Source organism: Ischnura elegans, chromosome 2, assembly GCF_921293095.1.
Source record: "Ischnura elegans chromosome 2, ioIscEleg1.1, whole genome shotgun sequence".
In the NCBI taxonomy this organism is placed as follows: Eukaryota; Metazoa; Arthropoda; class Insecta; order Odonata; family Coenagrionidae; genus Ischnura; species Ischnura elegans.
Window position 1 is genome coordinate 132,176,627 of NC_060247.1, and position 24,931 is coordinate 132,201,557.

Below are 24,931 nucleotides of genomic sequence, written 5' to 3' on the forward strand. Positions count from 1 at the left end.
AATAGGAATTTTTAACGTTTTATCGAGGAAAAAATCTCGATATATTTCGGGCTATATATTACATATATGCGTCAATCAATAATATTACTTGCAGATGGGTCAAAAGAAACATTTCTAAGGCCAACATTCTCACTTTAAGGTAAGAATATCGTGCTTACCCTTGTAAGGCTATTAATTATTTCAAAAAAATTGTCATATTATTAAGCATCGTAGAGGTGAAAATGCATAACTGACTAGTTGAAACGCAAAATATGATTTTTGTAACATTCATGCAGTCAATTTGTCAGCAGGTTTACAGCAGTATTTGGAGGGGAGACCGACAGCTTAGGTCACTTGCGCCATCGAAGAAAGAACAAATGGGAAGACGCGTTAAGGCAGGAATACAATCAACGTAACTCGTAACGCTTGCTGTGGCCATAACCAACGGTTGATTGAGGTTAAGCTTTGTGAGTTTCAAGTTCATGGCTATCGCCGCTAGGTGCATGTAGATAGTGCTTCAGCTTTTATTGTAGTCTGCTTTAACAAAAGCAGTATCGCATTACGCAACATTTAGCAAAAGCTATTCCCGACTCAATCCAAAGTTAAACATATGCAAGGTTGCAAATTCTATTAATAAACTGAAAATTTTCTCCGAGAAGTATACCGTGGTATCATGGGTCGCAATAAATTATCACAACTGAAGACCTTGGGTGGTGTCGAGAGCCATAGTGCGGGGAGGTAGCATCTTCGAGGTTGTCATCTCACGATACGCACTGCGCGATGCGAATACAACCGGAGATAAGGAAGCCTCGGAGAAACCACCGTAACACACGGAAGTTGAATTCGCAGGCCCATAAAAGTTTAGTCGAGCAAGAAGAAATGAGAAAAAGGAAAGAGGAGAAAAGAGAAAATGCTGATAACAGCATATTTGCTCGTGAAGAGAGTCATAGGGAATATCACGGAGATCTATTCAAGTACAGGAACACAAATATCTAAAAGTTAAAAAAGTATAGAAATTCTAATTAAAAATACTTTACACAGAATTTTAGGCTGAGATCAAATTTACATTTTAGAAATAACTTGAATACTTTTTTTACAGCCCCTGTAGCTACAATGATGATTTTGGCAAACTCGTCGTAATTTCTCTCTAAAGCGTGCGTTACTAATAAATTAATACGATGCGAGTGATTTCATCTGGCCGTGAAATTGACTATGATGCTCTAAACATCCGACTGATGCTCTCATAAGATTCGAGAAAATAATTAAAAGGTAAAGTTACAAAATTTGATGAACAGAAAAGTTTTAACAACGGTTTACTTAATTTATATTGAAAATATGTATATTCAATATGAAAGCATCGATTTTTAGCGCGTAAATCGTCACCAAAAATGATCGTTCGAGCGCGTGGGATGCGTTCTCTTGAGATGACTTGAGAGTCTCGGCATGAGAGAGAAAGAGTGAGAAAAGGGTGAGTTGCACCTACCTCTTGAAGGTCTCCCTGTCCAGCTTGATGGTCTCGGGCGATCCCGTCTCGCTCCCCGAAAGCTTGTGCGCCTTCTTCAGGTTGCTCGTCATCTCGGCCAGTCGGGGGTCGTTCTTGCGAAGGCCCGTGCTCCGGAGAGCCTGCGCGACCCCGGCAGATAAAAACGACACGCAACTCAGGTTAATGCAATCAATCAGTTTATTTGTCGTTAAATGATGTAAATCACAATAGACATAGTCAAAAGATATACATTTACATACAGAAATAAAGGAAAAAAACAATATGAAACAAAATTGAAAAAAAACTATGGATAAGTCAGGTATTACAAATATATTACAATAATAATTGACCCTTTAGTCACAAAGACCTTTTAAATCCCCCGACATGTATTCTTCAATTGAATACAGGGGCTTCCTGCACAACCATTTCTGGGCCATTTTTTAAAACTTATTTTTGCCTTTTGATTTCACCTCCCTTTGCAGTATGTTGTACGCCCTAATAGCCATGTTTTTATAATTATTTTTGGTCTTTGACAGTCTATAAAATGGTGTATCCATATTTTCTTTATGTCTGGTGTGTGTGTACGTCAGACCTACACGTCAAAGTTGTAAGGTTGTAAGGTAATCACTCTAGCAGTACTTAATTGAGGGGGTGAGAAGCCAAAGGCCACAAGTGATTATTTTTTTCTAAACAGAGTAAGGAACAGAAATTAGGCAAAGGAAAAAAAAAAACAAGATTAACTAGATATTTAGCGGCGAATTTTATTAACACTCAATGTCAGCACAGAACAGACTCTCACTCGTATCCCTTGGCCACCAAGTTTTTTCATAATTCTTCTATCAATTTCTGTTCCTCTGTACCTAACTCTGTTCATATTATGAAAATCACTGGTACCTCTTAGCTTCTCATCCTCTCAATTGAATAACAACGTCCATACCTCTGATTTGAAATTTTCTCGACCGGGTCTAGACGAGGTTCACATAAATGTTGTGCAGGCAATAAATAAAGCACATTTCTTTAGTGATTTGAGATTATCCACTTCACGGTCAGATGAAAAATGGTGTATACCGACTGGAATAGACTGATTTCGGAGGCATTGCTGGCTGGACAGATTAGCAAGCAAGCAAGGGATTTTACAATAATTGATACAAACGGAAGCTCAATTTCAAAATGGAACATTTCGAATCGCCTAACCACAATAAAAATATTCACGTCACGGGTGACGCAAGAAGAGGCAGCATGCTACGGCGACCATTCGAAAGAATTAGATGAGTTTAAAATTCCACCTCTATGACATTTATTAAGCTATGTTTTAACAAGCTATAAATCCTTTTGTAAAATAAGGGATGGTATCCTAACGCCTCACGCCACACCCTATGTTGAGAAGGCTTGCGGGGTAGCATGCAGATTTAGAAGAATGACTTACCGCAAGGAATTTACCGATGGGGAGGAGTCCCGTCTCCTCGCTCTTGAACATGTCAAAGAGGGCATCGTCCACGTTCTTCGTCTGTTCCTGCTCCTTGGGGCTGTACGGGAGAAAACGAGAAAAAGACACCACAATTAGTGCAATGAGGGAGGGATCGATTGCTCAAAGCGATGGGAAACGACGGAGTCAAGGCGCATTGCTTACGAGGCGCTCAGAGTACCTGCCAATGAAAGTCACATGACCACTCCTGTGTTCCCCTTTGGAGGGTACATACCTCTCTCCGCGGCAGTCTCCTTAGAGACGGATAACTCACATAAAACTAATTCTATCGTGTTGAGATTTTAAGGACAAACAGAGAGACCCTGTTCAACATTTGCCTATATCTCAAACAGTAAATAATTACGCAAGAGAAAATAATTTAACGGTAAACGATGAAATTATCACATTCGAGATACAGGCAAATGTTGATAATAGCCTACTTTATATGCCCTGAACACTTCAAGATGAAAGTGCGTGTTTTCCGCGATAAATCCGTCACAAAAAAACGGTCGAGCACGAAGCATACGTCCCCTTCAGGATATATCTAATTTTTCCTGGACCGTGAAAATTATAGCTCGTCTTGGTATTTCCTGATTCCTGGGGTCACTTCCGCGGTTTCTGTTCACATCATTCCCTCCTTTCGTACAACTCTCATTTCATTGAGAGCCCACCTCCAACGAAAATAGTCAGGCAATCACTAAAGCGTTAAAAAAGATCATAGAAAAGTAATTGCGTGAATCAGACTACAAGAGAATCGCGAATTTCGAATAAATGCGCACCATTTAAGAGCATTGAAGGACTCGCAGTGGTAATATAACTTCAGTAGTAGCAAACTCAGCAGCAAATTAAGGGCAAGGCACTAATCCTTTAGTCAATTAGTCATATGACAGCATGAAGGAAAACGCACGAAGGATATTATTTCCAGTATTAATCGTTTTCGGGGACTGTAGCGCAGGAGGCTCGCAGGCTTCCGAGTCCACAACGTGCCGATTCATCGGGGATAATGAAAAAAAATGACCTATATTTTTTTCATATTTCACTATTCCTGATAATACGCCCTGCAAAGGAAGCGATTTTTCGAAAGACAAGCGAGTGCCATTAAGTCCAAACGGGAATAGCCCACTTCATGAAAATCTTCATCGAGCCACAACAAGGACGTCCACGGAATATGACCGGAGAAATACGCGCGACTCTCAGGATTCGACATGATAAATCAAGTAACAAAACATTACTTAATAAGGTATCATTGGAAACCCTGACTAAAAATAAAATGATGTAGTCAAACTAGGTCTAAAGTAAAGAAAATTTTGTCAGCACCTATGTAGATATTTGAAAATAGTATTTGGTGGAATTTCACTCCCATCATGTTGAAAATAAACTTGAAATGTAGCTCAAATACTTTGCATAACATACTGACAGTGCATTACACAAAAATTTACTTCTGCAAGGACTTATTATTATCGTTGACGGGGGTTCGGCTATCAATACCACACGATTTATATTGAGGTAATTCACATGCCCTCCCACTGCCATAAATATTTCTTGTTCTATTGGCTACTGAACACCCTGAATTAGCTACGGCTCGTCCTCAATTTCGTCAAGTGATATTTGCATAATGTATGCGGGCCTGTCCTCAATGTGAGAAGTGCAGGTCTGTGCTACACAAATCAATCGCGGAGTAAAAGCAGAGTCCTGCGCATTTTGGGTTGTCATACCAATCGGTAAGAATTTTGAGCTGACAACACTGCTGAATTATTTACGCTTACATGCATGTACATATTTGAATTCACGCCCAGTAGAATTGGCCTCATCTTTCAAGCATGGTTAAGTTCATCAATTCTACATATAAACATCACGCGAATTATTTTCACATTATAGAGCTAACTGAAAGTTTTTGTCAGTCTTACCATCGCGAACCCGTGCCTTTCAAAATGAGCACTTCAAAGCACTAAAAGGGTGCATGATTTTGGACGGAAAAAACACCATTCCCAATTATATCGTTATGGTAAAAGCCCATTCGAACCGATAAATCGTTCATCTTAACGTATCTCTTGGTTCTTCTGAGATATGACCCATAAAAATTCGAGCAACCTAGCATTGCCCGAGTGAACCCAGTATCTCTAACTGCCCGAGCAAGTCAACTCAATAACTATGGGAAGGAAGTGGCAATAGCCAACATATTTCTCAACATTTCCAAGATCTGCGGTTTCACTCTACGCCCAGGTGAGTGTAGTAAAAAAGAAATTTACCCATGTCATAAACATGACGAAACCGGTCCCCAATTTCATATACACCATCGAATTATTAGGAGAGAGTAAGAATTTGTGAAATATAGAAATATTTGTGCATTGGTGCAACAGAAGTGAGCTTTCTCAACAAACATGCATTATAACTTGTGCTTAAATGGTATCACGAAAGGTGAATGTTTTTTCAACACATACATGCAGAGACAACAAGCGGATCGTTCCGCGAAGATATTACTCCGACCAATTTCAAAGAATTATCGGATTAACATTGGATTGATTGGCTGCATCATGGGAACAACATGAAATACAGAAACTTTCACGTCCTGTACATTACATTTTCACGTAATAAATTTTTCTATTATTTTCAAAACAAAAGTATTTATATACATATCAAAAAACTGCAGTCATTTGACCAGATAATTTACTGATCGATAGCTCGACAATTATTCTGCAAGCGAAAATGGAGAAACAAATTCGACCAAGTTAAGGAGAAAAAAATCATTAATTCCTCAATCGGTATTTTACATTCATTGTGTCTTCTTGTAAATCTCACCTCGAGATTTGACATCAAGAAAATAATGAGCAGGGCACCAATGACGTGCATGGCATGGCGTGAATCCCATCAGTACACACATCATCGGTCTGAGATCTAAATAGCAACCCCTCGCTGCTATACGTAGACGTGGAAGATCTCAGAGCTCCAATCCTAAGCCACATAAGGTGACGAAATCATGACGATTATACATGATTAACAAAACATGAGAGGAAAGCTTCAATTATAAAAACTTTGGCTACGGGGCTAGTTGCTATTTTCAAACAGGTATTACACTGATTAATTTAGAAGGGAAGCCGACTCATACTTGGGAGAAAGACGAGAGGATTACTTGGTGGTTAAGGCTTAGGGGTAATGGGATTATTAAAAATGGGATTATTAAAAATATTAGTAATAATCATGCAAGATAAGCATCCTGCGAAGAAATATTAAACGAAATTAAATTACTGTAGTAAGTGCTTTTGACGTGAATACTTCACGAAATTTCATTCGCGACTTTAATTTGAACATATGAAATATGCGCCCGCTAAAATTTATAGGATAAACCATGATTTTTACTTTAGTTTAAGAATGATAGATTAAGTGAATGATTACTAAATAAGTGCTTTTCTTCCATTATCATGATAGAATAATTTTATTAGACAAAATTTAAAATTTAATTAACAACTGGTGCCTAAAGACACGAGCGTACATGAGAGGTCATCGGCACCCCTCTCTCTGAAATAAGATAAAATAAAGTCCGCAACATTAATAAGTTAAATGAATCGTACGTGAAGGCATGACATCCACTGATACTCCGTCACGGCATATATATTTAGATATAAAATATCATGGGGCATCCCAGTTTAACATGAGTTGACTTCATATAACGTTGATATCGGCTTCACTCACTACTATTATTAGTCCATCATCTTAAGTTATTGCTAAGCAGGGATAGGATGAGAGACAGAGAGAGAGGTCGAAGGGCCGCAGTCACCCTACAGAATTTGGACAAAATATCCTTTAAGTGATCGAACAGGTATGATCGCCTCTCGTCACTGAGGTTGCCGTCTTCAATGGGGCAAACCAATGATTAGAGGTGCTAATGATAGTATCTCAGGAACGAATATAGGGGAGGGGCCCGGGTCTCCATGAAATGATGAGCTACATACACCAATGAGTATATAATACCCAAAGTATTTCCGGAAAACTATCCATTTGCTCATCATTTTATTCTTACTTTGATACGATTTACCGAATTCTGATGCGTTCTGTGAAAAAAATCCATGAAAATTTCGCATTAACATATAGCCAATTAGATCCTTAATTAGAGTTACTCAAACGTAATAAAAGATAGAAATAAATGGTAGATTATCTTTAGAGATGAAACTTCCGCCGAGAGATCATCTCTAGAAATGTAAGAAAACCCGTAATTCGTTTATTACACCAGGATATTTCTTCAACGCCACCACACCAGACTCGCCGCAATAACACATGCAAAACAAGGAAATTATCAGGAGCGACCTAGATGTGACAAATGCGCGCAGGTAAGACACACATTAGTCGGAACTTCAAATTTTTTGATAAACATGATTGAATATTTAGTCATTGCAATACAGAAAACAGCAATGAAAACTGTTATTCTTGGTCTAGCGTGGCCTAATTTTCATTCTTCGGAAACGATATGTCCTGTCAAATACCTCTGATGCTATTAATGAGAAACATTTTCTAATGTATGAGGTTAGAGCTAAAAATTATTACAAAGGAACTTCATACAACATACTTTCGAGCCAAAGCATACTTAAAGTACCTAGCTGAAAAAATGCTTGACATCCCCACGAATTCACTACACGACGCATTTCAACTCATAGAACCGTCATTAGGTGCAGTGCACGGCTATACGAGCGAAAACGCGTTGTTAGAAGAATAAATACGTGGAATTTTGTAACAGCATTTCAACAATGGACACCTTTCACTAAATCAAGCCAGAATATGGTGAGACTCTATAACATACTTCTTAATTTAACAAAGATATTAAATTCTAAACTGACCTAATAGTTAATTACCAACCATAGCCTCTAAGGATAGGAAAGAAGAAAACAGAACCGGTGCTGGAGTGATTCCGGTGGTATGTCACGTGCAAGTGCAAATTGGTCAAGTACAAGAGAGTGGATAGTTTCAGCAAACATCATCTACGAGAGAGGGGGGGGGAAGGGGTGTGCAACGGATGATACAAGGTGCATCTGCGGGTCATAGCTCGCGCCGCTCTCGCTTGAGCCGCTACTTACGCGTTGATGTCGTGGATGAAGGCATATCTCCTGAAGATCGGAATTTAGAGACGATAGGGGAATTTCGTGGGGGGGGGGTAGGGCAATGGGGTGCAAGTGGGAGACGGCGTGTCGCCGAAGCAGCGGGGAGGCGCCGGCGGCGGCAGCGGGGGCAAGCGGCGGCACCATCACACATGCACGGCCCGGAAAGAGAGAACAAGAGGTTAGCACCGCAGCTTCTTCTTCTCATTGAAGATCTCCTCCACTTCCTTCTTCGGATATTTGTATCCATTCTGTTACCAAAAATTATGAATCTAGCCTGCATAATCTGTCAGTGATGAGCCTATACTGATATTTCCTTCCGAAAAATTATTTTTACCACCATTGCTCGAGAAAACAATGCATCTTATGGACGCCAATTAATCCGAAACTGTAAAAAACTTATAATTTTTTCTTAAAACACTTCCTATAATCCAGAGTAAAAATTACCTTGAACAGCACTTCACACGGTAAACATTTTTCATCTCTAAGACATTGGCATACAGATATGGATACAGAAGAAAACACGAGGATCCGCGAAAGCCAAGGAAGTATTTGATTCACATTATCCTACACAAAAGAACATTTCTCTGCTTTGGAAAAGAAGAGAAACAATAATCAATTTCCAAAAGGTGATGATTCGTGAACTCTCAAAGTTTATTTTTGCAAAGTGAGACTAAACGTGACAAAATTGCTGTAAGTGAGAAACTTACTGGTAGCCCATTCTGACTTCAAGGATTTATCAGTTGACTAAAAACTTCAATTTCAGGTATTTGTATTAATATCGCATTAAAACCCACGTAAAAAGGGGTAATTATGGATAAATATTTACAAATTTTAGATAAATAATTTCAAGAACATGAAACAAGGTACAAACAAGGGTTTTAAAGAATTTTTAAAAAATAAACTTTTTTCCAAAATTAAAACATGCATTTACGATAAAATTTTACTATTGATCCCAAAGATACATTATTAATAATCAATAACAAAACAACCGGCCAACTTAGAATTAGACGCCTCGTTTTCAGAGCGATGAATTCCTTAAAAATTGATGAATAACCAAAAGTAGTTGATGAGCGGCTCAAGTAACAGACGTTTAACGCTTATAAACAGAATACGGGTGTTAATTATTGAAAAATGGATTTCGCAGCAAAGGAGTAAATAAAATGACAGCCATTTCTTTGTTATAAAGAGAAATCTGGATGCATTCCACGAATAGACCATAAAAACACCCGCAAAAGGGCACTGTGGCGGTGGATTTCTCATTCACCGATTGGTGCGCTCGATTCCAGATCCGGAAGAATAGTTTTCTCGTAAAAAGAATTGCATATATAGCTTTGCACTTATACATACAAACACAGTTTAAAATATAAGCGTGTAGACCTGTTTGCCTCGGAGCGCAGTGGTCTGGAATGCTGTTTAGTACGGCACGGTAACCTATCGAAACCGAAGTAGATTACATTCGAGGCCGCTGATTACGAATTTGACCTCTGAAGTTTAAAAAAAAATATTAAAAAATCGCGAGTACTATAAATCGATACCTCCACTGTACAAACGCCCAACAATCGCCCACCTAATCAAATCCGCTAATCTAGTAGCCCTTGTAGATCTAGTAGCACTAGATGATCTGATTTGATTCGGTGGGCGATTGTTGAGCGTTTGTGCAGTGGAGCTATCGAAATGTGATATGGTTTTTGCTTATTCTCGAAAACTTGAATAAGAATGAGTACGGTTCTCAACTGATGCTCTACATCAAAGCATCAAAATACAAAACTGGACTTAATTTTCCACGCTTAATATGCTTGGGAAAGAGAGGGTGTTAAGTTGGGTATACTGGCGACTTCAGCCATGAGCTATTAAGTAGGCAAAGGGAGGGACTCCTGTGATTTGGTTTTCTTGGCAAGGCGGGCGGAAGCGGGCAGGTCACGAAACTGGGTATATTGAAACAGCCACTTCGGCAGATTTTACATTTCACGGTATGTGATGATTAGTTACCAAATATTACCTAGTAGTCACCATCGATTAATAGTTCATTCATGATCACGATTATCTGTCAGTGTAATAAAAACAACTCTTCTAAAACGGCTACTCTCCCAAGTATAAGCTGTGAGAAGACACTTTGCATCATTTTAACATTGAGAAACCAACAGTTTATGGCTCGCAGGGTCATTACACGGACTATTAAATAGCTTGAACGAATTAAGCGCAATTTAATTTTTTTACGCATGAAAATTGCAATAGATCCTTGAATTTAAAGTGCTTGTCTCGTAGTAATTAAACATATAGAAATTACATACAAAGATAACTTTACAAGTTATGAAAATGAATCAAACTCACCCCAGTGTACAGTACTCTAAATGATAGTACAGTGATTTTTTTTAGGCGTAAGTTTATAACCGTTCATGGGTTGTTGGCGCAACCCACTGCAGGCAGAGGAAGCATAGGCAATCGGTGCGAGAGGCGCACTTCTTTTGGGGAGAGTGGATCGTGCCTAGAGCTCGTCTATCACGAGCGGACAGCGATGGCTCCCAAGAGACAAACCCTTTTCCTCTGAATGGCTTAAGGGGCCTCGTGTGTGAGAGGGAGAGACAGTGCCGGCGCACCATCAAGGACAGACAACCAAGGAAACTGGAAAGAGCGCTCTTCGTAAGCGAGCGATGGGTAATCGATAAATCAATCATCCAATCCAGTCGTGTCCTTTTGTGGCGCGCACGTTGTGATTTCACCTCTCTTCGGACGTCAACTCCTGGACCAATTTATTCCTCCGCGCTCCTCGCAAGACAAAGCAAAACGGAAGAGTACCCTTTGCGGCATTTGAACACTGGCACTTCAACAGGTCACGGATCGCGATAAGGCCATTCCACAGACTATTCAATAGTACATTATTTAATAGGAGTACAGTGGTATTTCACTTTTATACGTGTAGAAACTCCAATAAATCCTTCAATTTAAAAAGTATTTTTGCCGTAGTCAGAAGTGTTAAATAAAGCTATTTATACTTGGAGGGAGCTCATAACGCTCGCCAGTATACGGAAGTGTTACTTATTTTTTATGTTTCATTGTGTTCTTGTATGCTGGTTTGCTGCATTATTGTCTGTTGTTAATTTTATTGATTACTTTTTTGTTGCATGAAAGGTTTTCCATGACGTAGCACATTCCTTCCCCGCCCCCAGCCAAACACCGGTGAGGCGGCCTCCACGATATCACATACTAGGAGTTCTCGGAAATAAGATCAAATCCCTGCCCGGCGAATATAATAAAAAAAAGGTACTCAAGCTTTTAACCCGGTTACCTCTCTCCGTTGGGGCCGAATGGAGAGCCCGGTTAGAAGCCCGAAGAGCCCTTTTTGAGTTCTCGGGTTTCCCTCCGGATGTGCACTATGCACGTGAAACTGGACCGACGCGACATCTTGATAACGCAGTCTTCCAATCTCCAGGGCGAATTATATGCGAATTATTCAGCCCGAATACGATGGATACGATTTACTGCCACTACCTAGGTGAAGTGGAAACATATTGCGCACTATAGAATGAATGGGGTAAGGAGTAATAATAATAATTATGTACTCTTTTATTTCAAAATAATTTAGGACTATTTAGTTCTTTCTTACAATTAACTCGCTTAAAAATAACATATACCCATGCCCTGGATAGTGGTTGACCCACCCAGGCGGGATTAGAACCCGCGACCTCTTGGTTGGCAGTCGGGGACGTTACCCCGGCTATACCGAGGCGGAGTGGTATAAGGCTTTCCATGAAAATTTACATTAAAATTACAATTTAAATTAAAAAGTTCTTTCTCTGAGAACAATAGTTACGTGTTTTCACAACTAATCGCCTGAAATCTTAAAATGTCTCCTTTGGATTCAGGTTAAGCGGTACAATCGATGGAAATATGATACCTTTACGTCTTAAGCATTCGGCTGGAAAACATAAAATCTTAAGGGGAAGCTCGAGAAGTTTTCCATGATATCAAAGGCAGGTAACGTTATCGGGCATGTGGTTTCCGTCGCAACTCACGCACACTAGGGCTGCGAAACAACTCCAGTTGTCGGCGCGACGGCGCCTCTAGCAGCACGCACGTGTTCAATGGCACACCAAATGCCTTTCCATCTGTCGTCCGCAGGGGCAGTGCGTCGCCAAAGGACACGGACAGATTGATTGATAGATCCATCCATCATTCGATGGAGATGACAAATAAAATCCACGCGGATATACATAGCGTCACTTTCGTACGCGGAAAGTGCACTCCGAGGAAAAGAAAGGCACGTTCGGCCGTGAACATTAGTCGATCGCATGACCTTCCTTTTTGATGGCAGCGGAAGACGCGAAGGAAGGACAAGGCGACTTCAGTTTGCCTACACCTCCCAAAGAGACGCTGATCTGGTACAGAGTGGAACAGATTCAGCTCGCTTTTCATAACAGTACCACCACTACGCCACTGTTGCACATAAAAATAAAAAACTGAAAACAAAAGTATTAAAGGAATCGATACCGAGAGTCAAGGAAAGTAAAAAAAAACAAAGGCTCGCAGAGAAATTTCGATGACATTTAAGGTTAATAATATTAAACATTATTGCCGAGGGGAAGGTATAGCTCCATTATGTGATAGATAATTGCATGGACAATTTTGCATTATTATAGTGGTCTGACCACAAGTTTCAATATTTAAATGGCATGTCATAGTATAGACCAGAAAATAACATTAAATTATCTAACTAGTTGACTAAAATTTAAATATAGGTGTAAAATTTTCCCTTTATCTGCTACATGAGTATTTTAAGGGACTACGAAAAACAGTAAGATACACACCGAGCGTCGCTACGCGCGAGTTCATTCTTCCCTGGTGGTCAAAAAGTTTTATCTTCCCCGAATAGAAATATGGGAAAGTGGTGGCGGTGGGAAGAGCGCTTCGTCAATGGTGGAAGTATCCCTGGTTCCAATCTCTTTAGATTTATTTGGATACCCAAAAACGTAAGAATATTCTATGTGTCAGGTTGGTAAGAGAAATAACTGCCTTCTACATGGAATATGCTAAAGTCATGCGGTATGAATTCCTTGCGGTCGGTCAGAAAAACTTTTACGAGGTCCACGCAATATCTTTCGCGAGGGAGGTTGAATTCTGACCGACCGCAAGGAATTCATACCGCAGGACTTTAGCATATTCCATGTAGAAGGCAGTTATTTCTCTTACCAACCTGACACATTGAATATTCTTACGTTTTTGGGTATCCAAATAAATCTAAAGAGATTGGAACCAGGGATACTTCCACCATTGACGAAGCGCTCTTCCCACCGCCACCACTTTCCCATATTTCTATTCGGGGAAGATAAAACTTTTTGACCACCAGGGAAGAATGAACTCGCGCGTAGCGACGCTCGGTGTGTATCTTACTGTTTGCAGCGGAGACGTGGTTCAGCGGCCTTGCCAGACCGGCGTCAATCTGGGACATGGAAAATGTTTTTCTCCTGGGAGGTAATATTTTTCTGTCCTGGACTGTGCGACATTTTTTACTGATAATAGGAGGCATCATCAGATACATTTACAAAGTTTATTTAAATGTGCGTGATGATGCCGCTTCAGTGGCGGGTACAGATGAGTGTGTGGGGGGCGCGCGGGGCCGCCCCCATTGGCTAACTTTGCAGAACCACAATTGTAACTTTTTCATATCATAAGATGGCATTGTCTTTTATATCCGTATTACAGGTTTAAATAGAACTTTTTTAAAGTTAGCATGTGGCTTAATTATTTGCCATTGCTACAAAAATAAAGGTAGCTCAAGATATCTTTTGCCCCACCTCCCCTCGAGTTTTTCTGTTTCCGCTACTGCGCCGCTTAGCAGTGAAATGTGTTAGGTTCAGTGGAAAAGTAAAAATTTATAATTAGAAATTCCCTTCACAATTTTAAATGATCCTTAACCCGCTTCCAACATGTTCAGTTTCTTTTAATCACTGTTCCAAACTCAAAAATGGAAGATTAGCCTAAGGATTGCATAAAATTTAAATTTTTTGCAAACCTATCAATATAGAAAAGAACCAGAATTATAAACTTAAAGACAAATTTTTCATTTAGCAATGAGCCATGAGAGTTTTCCTTTCAGTATCCTTTAAAAAACCAATATGAAAAATGAAATTTTTTCGAGCAATCTCTAACTTCATGCACCTCTCACATTAGGACACATTTTCCTGGACTGTTTTGTCCATAAGTGAGAGGTTTTAGAGAGCATATCACCATGAATTTGCGACCGATACACTGATAGAAGTGAGAGAGCTACGAGGGGTCAAATATATAGGCCATATACAGTTTACAATACCGTATTGATAATTTATTTAGGCATTTGTTTGTGTACGGTTTCCGTTCCCGCGTTCCTAATGTCATTTAAGAGAATAAACAATACCGAAGGGCCTCCGTACGTCAGATCGCATTACCTCCGCCACGCATATGAAGTGAGAGCCTGGGCTGTCCTCACCTCATTCACATTCAAACCTCTCCTCAGCCCTAATTCCCCAATCCTTTATCTTCAAGGGAACGATTATCTTCTTACGGGGATCAGAAGGAACAGCGCACAGTGCCCACCACTAAGCGTAAAGAAATACACAACATTTAAACAAAATTTAAAAATTCCATGAAATTATTTATGGCATCACTAACAGGGCCTGTTATTCATTTTCCGGTCTATTTTAATGGGGTTAGTTTCATGACGATATTAACTCTATTTTATTTTATAAATAATTATTAAATGTATCCGAGATTGATTATGCACAGTACATTATCATGAGTACAGCCAATTAAGTGAATACTTTAACGTTTAAAATTAGAAAAGAGGCTGATTTAGAACACCGCGCTAGCTTAGGAAAAACGACCTCATTACTCGTGGGGTAATTTCATGCATTGCATCGTTGCTTCCAGGATCAAGACTCTCACGGATAAAGAGTTGTATGGAATGGCATCAAAATGCACGCCCAATAATTTGTTCATGTGAGGTCCAAAGTCCACCAAACATTAAACATCTCCGACAGTTTTCGGTGTCCAAAAGAGTCATTTCATACTATGCCGGCCTCGGTGGCGGTGGGGTAAAGTCCTCGCCTGCCAAACCGAAGGTCGTGGGTTCGAATCCCGCCTGGGTAGGTGATCACTATCCAGGGCATGGATGTTTGTGTTGTACCTACTTTGTTAATATTGGAAACCCTCTTTGTAAAAGGCCGTCATGTGCTGTTTAAGGGGAAGATGATAATAAATAAATAAATACAGGTAATGTTTTTATGGACACTTGGAATGTAATTTTAAAATTCACGATAAGCTAAATTACGAGGTGTGTTAAGAAAATAACCGGAAACAAACTTTTAAATGCCTAACGAGTTTTGAGAGATCGATTGTTAAAATTTTCTATTATGTTGTCATACCTTGGTACACATGCCCCTGAAGCTGTTAAAATTTTCAGCTGTATTCATTGTTCATTTTGTCTGCGGCAGCTGATGAGATTGGACGTATTTTTATAAGCTCGGCGATTTCCAGCTTACATTTCATTGATTCTTCATGAATTTTTGGTCAAAAACAATACTGTGACGATTCCCTAGCCTCCATATTCGTCAGATACGGCTTTGAGTGACCTTTTCCTATTTCCAAAATTAAATAGAACCTCAAAAGGTCGTAGTTTAACAACAATAGATACCATTAAAGAAATCGCTGGCAGAGCTAAAAGGCTATCCCATAGATCGAGTTTGACAAGTGTTTCGAGGATTGGAAGAAGCGATGAAACTTCTAAATATGTAATGGGGGTTATTTTAAAGGCGGAAATATGAATGTGGACGAATAAATAAATATTTTTTGCAAAAAAATAATATTCACGTTATTTTTTCTGCACACGCATTGTACATATAATGAATTAAAAATTGTAGAACAAAGAGTTATCAAGAGCATCCGTAAGCACCAGGCAACATTTCAGCAATTCCCGTTGAGTTTCACGGTAAAAAAATTTCCTTAAATATCGACGCGTCGATCCAGTGCGATCACTGTGCGATCCTAACAAATTTTTTTAACATATTATTAGTCATATTATCAACAAGAAACGATAATTTCAAATCCCACGACTAACTTCAAATATATTTATGATAAAATAATCGCTTGGAAAATTTTTCATGCCGCGTAAGAACGCTTCCTAGAAAACCAACTTTTATTTCACCGGTATTTGGAAGTCACAATCAAGGATAGAGATTTTTTAATTTCCGACTTTATCAATATTTTACTCTGTGTCTAAAAATTAGCTACATCTTTCTTATTTCCTATATTTTCTGACTAGTACACACCCAGTAAATCCATTTCAGATAAGAATTCGAAGAATATTAGATCACGCCGATATGATAGCACTCCCTAGCACTAGGTCTTATCAGGTCTACCAATTTTAAGTTGATCTTTTTGAGCAGATACTAATCGCATAGTTCTGCAAATCTTTATACTTCTTAATTGAAGTCATCCCAGGAAATCTTGGCGATTTATCTTATTGCATCTGTTCTAGTCCAGTGAAACAGGTCTTAAACTTCCACGTACGACAGGAAATCGATTGTGCTGATCGGTCGATCGATCATATAACCATAAACACTGTAGCATCATATTTATATATATACTTGATATAGTATATATACTTGACCTACGTTCAATCTATCAAGTATATATAATATATATACTTGAAAGATTGAACGCGACTCTACTCAGCGGCTTCGTTAGTAACCACCCATCAATTGTGAGAAGTTAGACAAACGCGAGCGCGATTTGAGACTTATGCATGTATTTAGGCTGACGGCAGTATGAATAGATGACGGTAGGCATGGGATTTTCACTAAAAAATTCTGCCAAATAACTGCTTCGCAATCTTTAAGCGGACGGATAACATTAGCTCTACCGGTCTTTATCATCGTAACGTCTAGCCTGCTTATAAGTTACGCGACTTTAAAATTTCCAGGGTATATAGAATAAATCGTTGTAACATTTGCCGAAGAATTTTGAATATATGGATACATAAATCAGAACTTTCTCTGATGAATTTTTTTTTATATTTGAGAAAGAATTAAATGTTGGCTGGAGTTTACTGAACCAACCTAGAAATTTTCAGGACAATCGCCAAAGTATTTAAGGAGTAATACGTTACGAAAAAAATGCGAAGTGCGACCATCAAATGGGAGTGAGTATATATACTATATCAAGTATACATATAAATATGATGCTAAAGTTTTTATGGTTATATGATCGATCGACCGATCAGCACAATCGATTTCCTGTCGTACGTGGAAGTTTAAGACCTGTTTCACTTGACTAGAACAGATGCAATAAGAAAGCGCTGATGGTAATCGCTCAGTTTTTTAATTCTCATTCTTGTCGATATTTTTCTAGGGTTACCATTCCAATTTATTTATTTAATTAACCAAAAAAAATAGCGACGGAATTTTTATGCCTCCAGTAATGTAGATGTGGAGCCTCCCAAAACTAAGCATCTTAAGGCCATTTTACACGGTACACGGAATTGCGCAATCTGACGTACGTGCGAAGGCGCAATCAAAGTTGCGTCGCGTCGTGTAAAGCGGTGAATTGCTAGAACACATGCGAGAATGCGTGGATGCGAGACGGCAAAATATCCCCTGTTCTAATTTCGTTCATGCATTCGCGCAATTCCACGCAATTTTAGAAATTAATGCAGCTCTAACCTGCGCAATTCCGTGCCCCGTGTAAAACGGCCTTTAGAAGGGCATTGCACGAAACTACAAATATCCAGACATTTAGAAAGATTTCGTGCTTTCCCGGCGAATAGAGTGAAGAGTTCTCGGGATCGACACCGGGTCAGGAACTGCATGACAGGCAGTTATGCAGTTCCTGACCCGGTGGCAATCCCGAGAACTCTTCACTAAATCCAGACATTTATTTTGTAACATAGGCACCTTGAGATAAATGAACGATTGGAATTCACCCAAAGTAAATCGTCTCCGGGAAGATAGAGCAGAACCTAGACACTTATTCTAGTGAAATACCTATAAAAGGTTGGCACCATTGGTGAATACGCGGTCCATCATTGCGCAAGATAATGCTCGACTGTTATTTCTTGACGTCAAAATGATAGGAACGTTTCCCAATAAAGTTAACTCCCCCATCTGAAGTGCTTCCGATAGTTTCTTGAGACATATAATTCAATTACACATAAAAATCTCTTATCTCAAGGAAAGGCCAACAGGCTCACAAGCCCCAACTAAGACAGACGCGAAAAGCAATTCCGTCACCGCGGATTATGGCAGCGGTCGCGGCGGCGCTTCTGCCGGAAATTACGCTCACAGCCGCCACGGTGGCGCTGGATGGCGGCCCGCTAACAATTTGAGCACGTATTGCGTGAGTGACACTTAATTCAATCATCATCTTAGGTTTCCTTCAACGTGATCACAAAAAAACTCGCAAACTACAAGCAAATATAAACAAGATGGTTTTAATTAATAAGTTGAATTCAAACAAATTCTTATGATGTCGAAAATGTCTAACGTAAACGATGCTTTTTTGCCTGTAAATGGTTGTTGACGGACTGTGTGTTTCGGTTGTAATTTTTTTGTGACAGCACCTGTTTGAGAAACGATATTCCCCTACAATACCCTTACCCGGATGGCTGTTTTAAAATTGTTTTACATTCTCATTTTTTTATGTACAACAGTTTACATTCTTTTTCAACTTTCTGTCACTCATGTGTGATATGTTTCTAACCTGCCGCGTTAACGGGGTGAAATCGACAACCATTGCCATTGGACAAAATTTCGCTGGACCTGGAATCAAACTGCGAACCAAAATAACCCTAATTAAGTGGACGTTAAAGAAGTAACAATCTTTGTTTATATCATACGCTAGTTGGGAGATTTCTGAGATTTCCGCATCAATTACTGAAATTTCCTCATTATTCTTGATGAATAATTTAGTTTTTTTCACATTCACCCCAATGGGTTTGGTATTCAAGCTGCACCAGAGACTAACCGTGCACCACGTTTTCCGGAACGTTTTTCGATTTTTCCTTCAGTTTTTTTCCTAATCTCTACAATGGTGGCAACCCTGTTCCCTCAAGTTGACCGAATGCATAAGGCGTAAAGTAATTCGCACGCTATGCAAAGAGTGACTGGCCGCGAAGAGACGCGAAGAATGGAGGACGGGAAGGGATACGTCACGCAAGGACTGAACGGGCGTATGTCGCGCGAGAATATGTGATAGAAGGGATGATGGGGGTAGGGAGAAGGCGAACGGGGCCCCTGCTTCTTTCAGCTCCGTTAAAAAATAGCAATAAACCAACCGTAGGGAGCACTTAGCGTGAGGTTCCAACAACAATAAGTACGGTGATGAAAAATTTAGGAGGAAACCTGGTGAAATTTGATAAAATTAGCGTGGGGTTAAGTTGAATTGGAATTAACGGGAAAATTATCATAAAATTTCAGGAATGCAGAATGTCGTAGTTATTTTTGTAGCATTTTATTGATTTATAAAGAGCGTTTTTTAATTACAACAGTTGATCTTGTTGTAAAAGACATCTTGTAAACGGGGATATAATATAAAATTGGAAAGTAAACTCCGGAAAAGCCACAGAGGTAGGTATGAAGCCACTCAACTGAATTCTAATACAGCATGCTCGGTATTTTGCGGTTAGTACTACAAAAGAATGATAGATAAGGTCCAGGATAATAGATTCATTAAGCTAATTAGAGATTGATTTAGTTTTTTGAATTTTTTTACTATAAACTCGCCTAAAGTGGCCAACAGAGCAATGCGGCGAGCGAAGGATTTAAAGAGAGCTCAACCGATGTGTCCCACCACGCACGGTAGCTAATCAATAGACCTCAAGCGTAAATTTAACAATAAGTTCGCTGAGCAATTAATTAATTAATTAATGTGAATACGTTCAAAAATACGAAAACCAAATGCAAGCGTAAGTTGTAAAAGATAAATATGTCCGAAACAGTTTTTTTTCCAATTTACTTAGGCAACCATCAGCGGGAAGAAGAACAGGAGTTAACCCTCCGAAGGCAAGACTAACAATTTCCACGACGTAACTGCAATGTAGCACTTGACAATTAGAGGGGCACGTTAATTACGAGAGGCCCTAAGGGGAAGAGCTGGGGGTCGAGCCGACTGTCAGTCATTTTCACATGCGGGAAAGACGGGGTAACGGAAATTATCACGTAATTTTGTAACTTAATCAAACTGAGTAAAATTACGAGAAAACGGGATTAAATTACTTAAAGTATAGCTGATAACTTCAGGATTAACTGAGCGAAACTTTTCCATTGTGGAAAATTAAAGCATAATTTTTGTAAGGTTCACTAATATGTTTTTAAAAAAGAACGACCCGTATTCCATAACAACGCTACATCTTCAGGTACGTCTATCATCAGTCACATTATCTGTCGCGCCGAAGGCGCGTTCAACACCGTACTGGTAAACCATGTTTACCACAACCAGCCAGTTTACAATACAATGGGTTTTTTGCGCATATGTTTGTGTTGTTTGGGGTAATGAGTGTTTGCGTTAGCAGAAGCTTACATACTAAACAGTTGATTATGTATAAAAAAAAAAGAAATTTTGCTTGCGTCTCATATTATATATCAAGTCAGGTGCGACAGTAAGGCCAGGCACGCACTAGCGCCACCACGACCACGGCCACGACAGATCTCTGCCGCACACCTTCCGACCAGACCACGACCACACCCACGATAGCAATAAGTTTGTATGGTCGGGTCGGAGTGAAGTCGGAGTCAGTGCGCGGCGCGCCATAAGAATGTGTGTAATTTCTGGCCGCAACGACCGCTGAGTCGGGGCCGACCAAATTCAAAAATTTTGGTCGGACGACTCGGGTCCGACCAACGAGTCGGACTTGGCCTAGTGCGCGTCGCTCCATTTGTTGCAATGCTAAAACTGGTCGAGGTCGGGGACATCTAACTGTGGGGAAGGAGTGGGGTGAGTTGGGAGTTAAGGGATGGAGGAGGAAGGAGAGGCCTAACGTTGGTTAAAGGGATTTCCTTGTGCGAAACCTTATTCATGAAATTAATCTAAGCACATTTTTGTGCATACAGAAGCACACAAAAATTTAAGTGACCAGTCACCCCTAAATTTACTGGTCCTACGCTTATGTTGTAAAATATAGCATGTTGACAGGCCGACAAGCAATCGTGGAGCTTTCAAGAAATTTGAGTGCTGGCTGAAAGCAACTATTGCCCAATAATCAGCAAAATATCTATGTATGCCGGCCAACACACTGTTTAAACTAAGGAAATATGAGTCCACTAATTAGTATTTGATCCGTAACCGAAGTTCAAGAGGTGTTTCGCCTGTACCGCGAGAATATGCCGGCAAAAACTTTGTTCACATTTTCCCCAGGGCCTCGATGAGCCGTGGAGCGCCTTTTCAAGGCATAAGCGAGAACTATCTATTAATAGGACTTGGATTAACTCATCCGCCGCTGTTTTTTTTTTTAATTCTCCAATATTTACACTACTGCTTCGAGTAATAGCATACACTATAACTTACTCTATTGGATAAAAATAATTCTCTTGCCCACTCTCAGCATTATTTAATGCATCATCAGTCGCTGAAACAAAATCCATCGTATCTCAGATCTTTCAGTGAACAAATGACCCAACAGAACTTATCGATATGTAAACGGTGCAACTAAAAGAGTAAGGAGACAGCCTCTCAGAACGGAACTCGGACGAATAACCCAAGGAAATAATTGCTTTGCCCTTGACTTCATAAGGGAGTAAAACGCGTATCCATGAGCAGTTATAGCGACGTTGCGTCTCAGGAGCACGAAAGCCAATCTCGAAATAAATTCACGTATTCCAGATCGTATGGTGGAGGACTTTCAACTTTTGTGCTAAACAGTGTGCACACACAGAGGCGGTATAATCGGAGGCAGTTGCAGCACAAAGGAAGGCGCGGGTGCTCAATGCCAAATTCAAACAAAGAAACCGACAACGTGAACACACTGCGGAAGAAATAAAAATCAACACACTGGTGCACTCCTCCATTACTTTATGATACCACCTTAAAATTACATGCAGTATGTTTGATGGATGGATTTTAATGAATTGTGATATGCACTAAAAAATCCATCCAGTGGTACTAGAAAAGCAGTGTACCTAATAAGTTGCCTTACCTTAGCAATATATTTCCTGGTGGTGTATCTCGTGATGCTAACAGCACAACATATTTAGTGTTCCATTTTATTTTTTAATAAATGCAACACTAAAATGTTCGAACTTTCATATTCCCAATAATGTTTCAAAAACTATTTATGAACTTGATAAAATCTTCTTGGGTTTTACCCATAGTATTCGCCGATATTTTATGATATATGAACTAACATGCCATAAGAGCTTAGAGGGCAGTGTGGAAAACTCACCCCTACGCTAATATCCTTCAAACGGCGAGGTAAGGACTACGTGGATGTAAACGCCCAAGCAAAGAGATTATTCAGTGCACTCTTTCCTAACCACAAATATCCACCCTTACACCACTTCATCCCAAACACTCTCCTCCCCAATACTACTCTCGAAATAAAATTCACACAAAAATATATTATTGGAAAATTAGCTTCTATATTAATGCATCCTCTTATGGTTGTACTGGCACATATAAGGTTACACTGGCTGGCTTCAGGGTTGCTACCAGCACATATACCGTAGATCGCGCCCATGATAAACAAATTTAACAGAAATTTCTTCCACTCCATTCCATTCAAAAACTTTGTGAGCCAGAATCATGTTCTGCTACGGGTGCAATTTCACACAATTGGAATGATTAAAAACAATCTTTAAAGAAAAAATACGCAGAAAATATCGATGAAAATCATATCGAAGTCAGGGCAAGAGATAACTGAAGATAACAAGAGGAAAGGTCATTATTAGGAGCAATTGATTTCGACAATTACATAGACATTCCGTCGATTAATTCATACAAGGCATTTTAAAAGGTATACCGGGGGCAATGAACGCTGGTTCCGCAATGCAGAATTTTCTTTGACCGCCACTGAGGGAAAATACTGCAAGAAAGCGCGGAATATGATGATCTGAAGCAGTGTTTGTGCAAATATGTCGTGGATACGAAGGGGGATCCGGGGTAGGAGTGTCTGTGGTTTGGTCATTGCGGGAAGGGTGGGGTGGGCGAATAAGTACGCCAGAGTAGTGTCTCTCTCAGTACAAAAGAATGCACAGGAAGAGGGGTCAAGAAGTCGTCGACCACTCGAAATCGACTAAAGATACAGCTACAAATTTTTACCAATCCTTCCGAGGCATTACCCTAAAAGGCACTAGATATGGCCCGGATTTAACGTAGGGGATAGTCGAAACAGGTGGTGCAATGAAGATGAACTAAACAATGTTCAAAATAATGAAATCAAACCGCGTAAAACATCCACCATACGTAAGGTTACCCAAATAAGTAAAATCACCTGAATAAAGGCGAGAAATGACTTCCGCCTCATTGGAAATTGATGGACCAATTAGATGCGGTCTGATCATAATAGAACCATATGAAGATCTGACCTAAAGCTGATAAGGTTGATCTGTCTGGACCAGTGGTGTAATTAGGGGGGAATGGGAGCGACCTTTCCAGGCAACTCAGACAAGTCCGAGAAAATTTTTGAAAAATAACATGCCTGAAAATACATTTTACATCATTTTCGCATTTAAAATTTAAATTTAAGCAGGTGCAGTTAATAAATGTCAAAACTAGACAATAATTTTAAATAATTTTCCCTCATCCCCCCTCGCATCGTTACGCCACTGGTCTGGACTGAACCAAATCAAATCTGATCACAAGCACATTACGTCTGAATCCAAAAACACAAACTCTATTTATAGCATGAGAAAAAATTCGACTAGAAAAATCAAATGGAACACGCGATACAACTAGATATTTTGCAAGTGGAACCTTCTGCGATTTCCTTTTCTTCCCCCATAACTTTTACTTCACAAACGCCAATAACTCTATGTAGGTACCGCTATTGTCATTGTACAGGAGCAAATGTTGACGACAGTAATTATCCCAATCCTATTCCAAGAAATAGATTGATACGAATAAGGTACCAAAGAATTTCGAATTCCTGCCGCCGATTACCAGAGAAGTAGGAACAGAAACTAATGGATACCAAACTGAAATAAATACATAATTACATATAGAGAAAAAAGTTATTTCCAGCTCTCACAGATTCGGCAGTGAAAGCATTCGTTGAAAAGATGCGATTGGAGTGCTTATGGCTGTACCTGGTGCTGTTTCCTCTTGATCTGGGCGGCATCGGCGCCTCCGGAGATGCCCCTTCGACTGGCGGCCCGCTTGCCTGCAGAAGCGCCACCCCCGCGGCCAGAACAGAAAGGTGGAGAGAAATAAGGCTCGTGAGAAGGGCTTCACCATTCACTTCATCAAGGAGGCTTAAAACAGGAGGTCCAGTCCGTTCCATAAAAAGTCGATTCATGTTGCCACTGTGGGCGCATTTTAATTGGTTTGCAAATATACGCGAAGAGCGCAGAGCGATCCATTTATTCTAAATATTTACCACAGAGTTTCCACAATAGCGAAAAAAATAACACAGAAAATTTATGAATATGATAGATCGCACCATCAAGAGTATAAATTTTGGTCAACAGTCCCCAGTGGCGGATCTATGGAGTGGGGGAGGCTAAGGGGGCTATAGCCCCCCCTTGGATATCCAACTCATACTAGATAGAATAGTAATTTTGTTCGGACCCCCACTACTTCTGGGAGGTTACCCCCCACATAGCCCCCCCCCCCCCTTGCCCCTATCCTGGATCCGCCACTGCCAGTCCCAATTATGGCCTACTCCTTCGTGAAATACGGGTTCGCTCTGCCTGTCAGCGACGCAAGTGCTGTCTTTTGTAAAGCCATTTAAATGCG

General features: G+C 39.9%; 1 protein-coding gene across 5 annotated transcripts in view; it reads right to left on the bottom strand.

Moving 5' to 3' along the window:
• LOC124154642 (glutaminase liver isoform, mitochondrial-like) overlaps window positions 1-24,931 on the bottom strand; it is a 60,542-nt gene that overhangs the window by 22,109 nt on the left and 13,502 nt on the right. For 4 of the 5 annotated variants that reach the window (XM_046528494.1, XM_046528495.1, XM_046528492.1 and 1 more), the window contains 4 exons: window positions 24,283-24,356; window positions 7,994-8,023; window positions 2,889-2,988; window positions 1,463-1,602 (listed from right to left, as the gene is read on the bottom strand). In XM_046528494.1, coding sequence (XP_046384450.1) covers window positions 1,463-1,602; window positions 2,889-2,988; window positions 7,994-8,023; window positions 24,283-24,356 — 344 coding nt within the window. The remainder of the gene's footprint in view (window positions 1-1,462; window positions 1,603-2,888; window positions 2,989-7,993; window positions 8,024-24,282; window positions 24,357-24,931) is intronic. The other variant, XM_046528493.1, reaches the window with a different exon arrangement.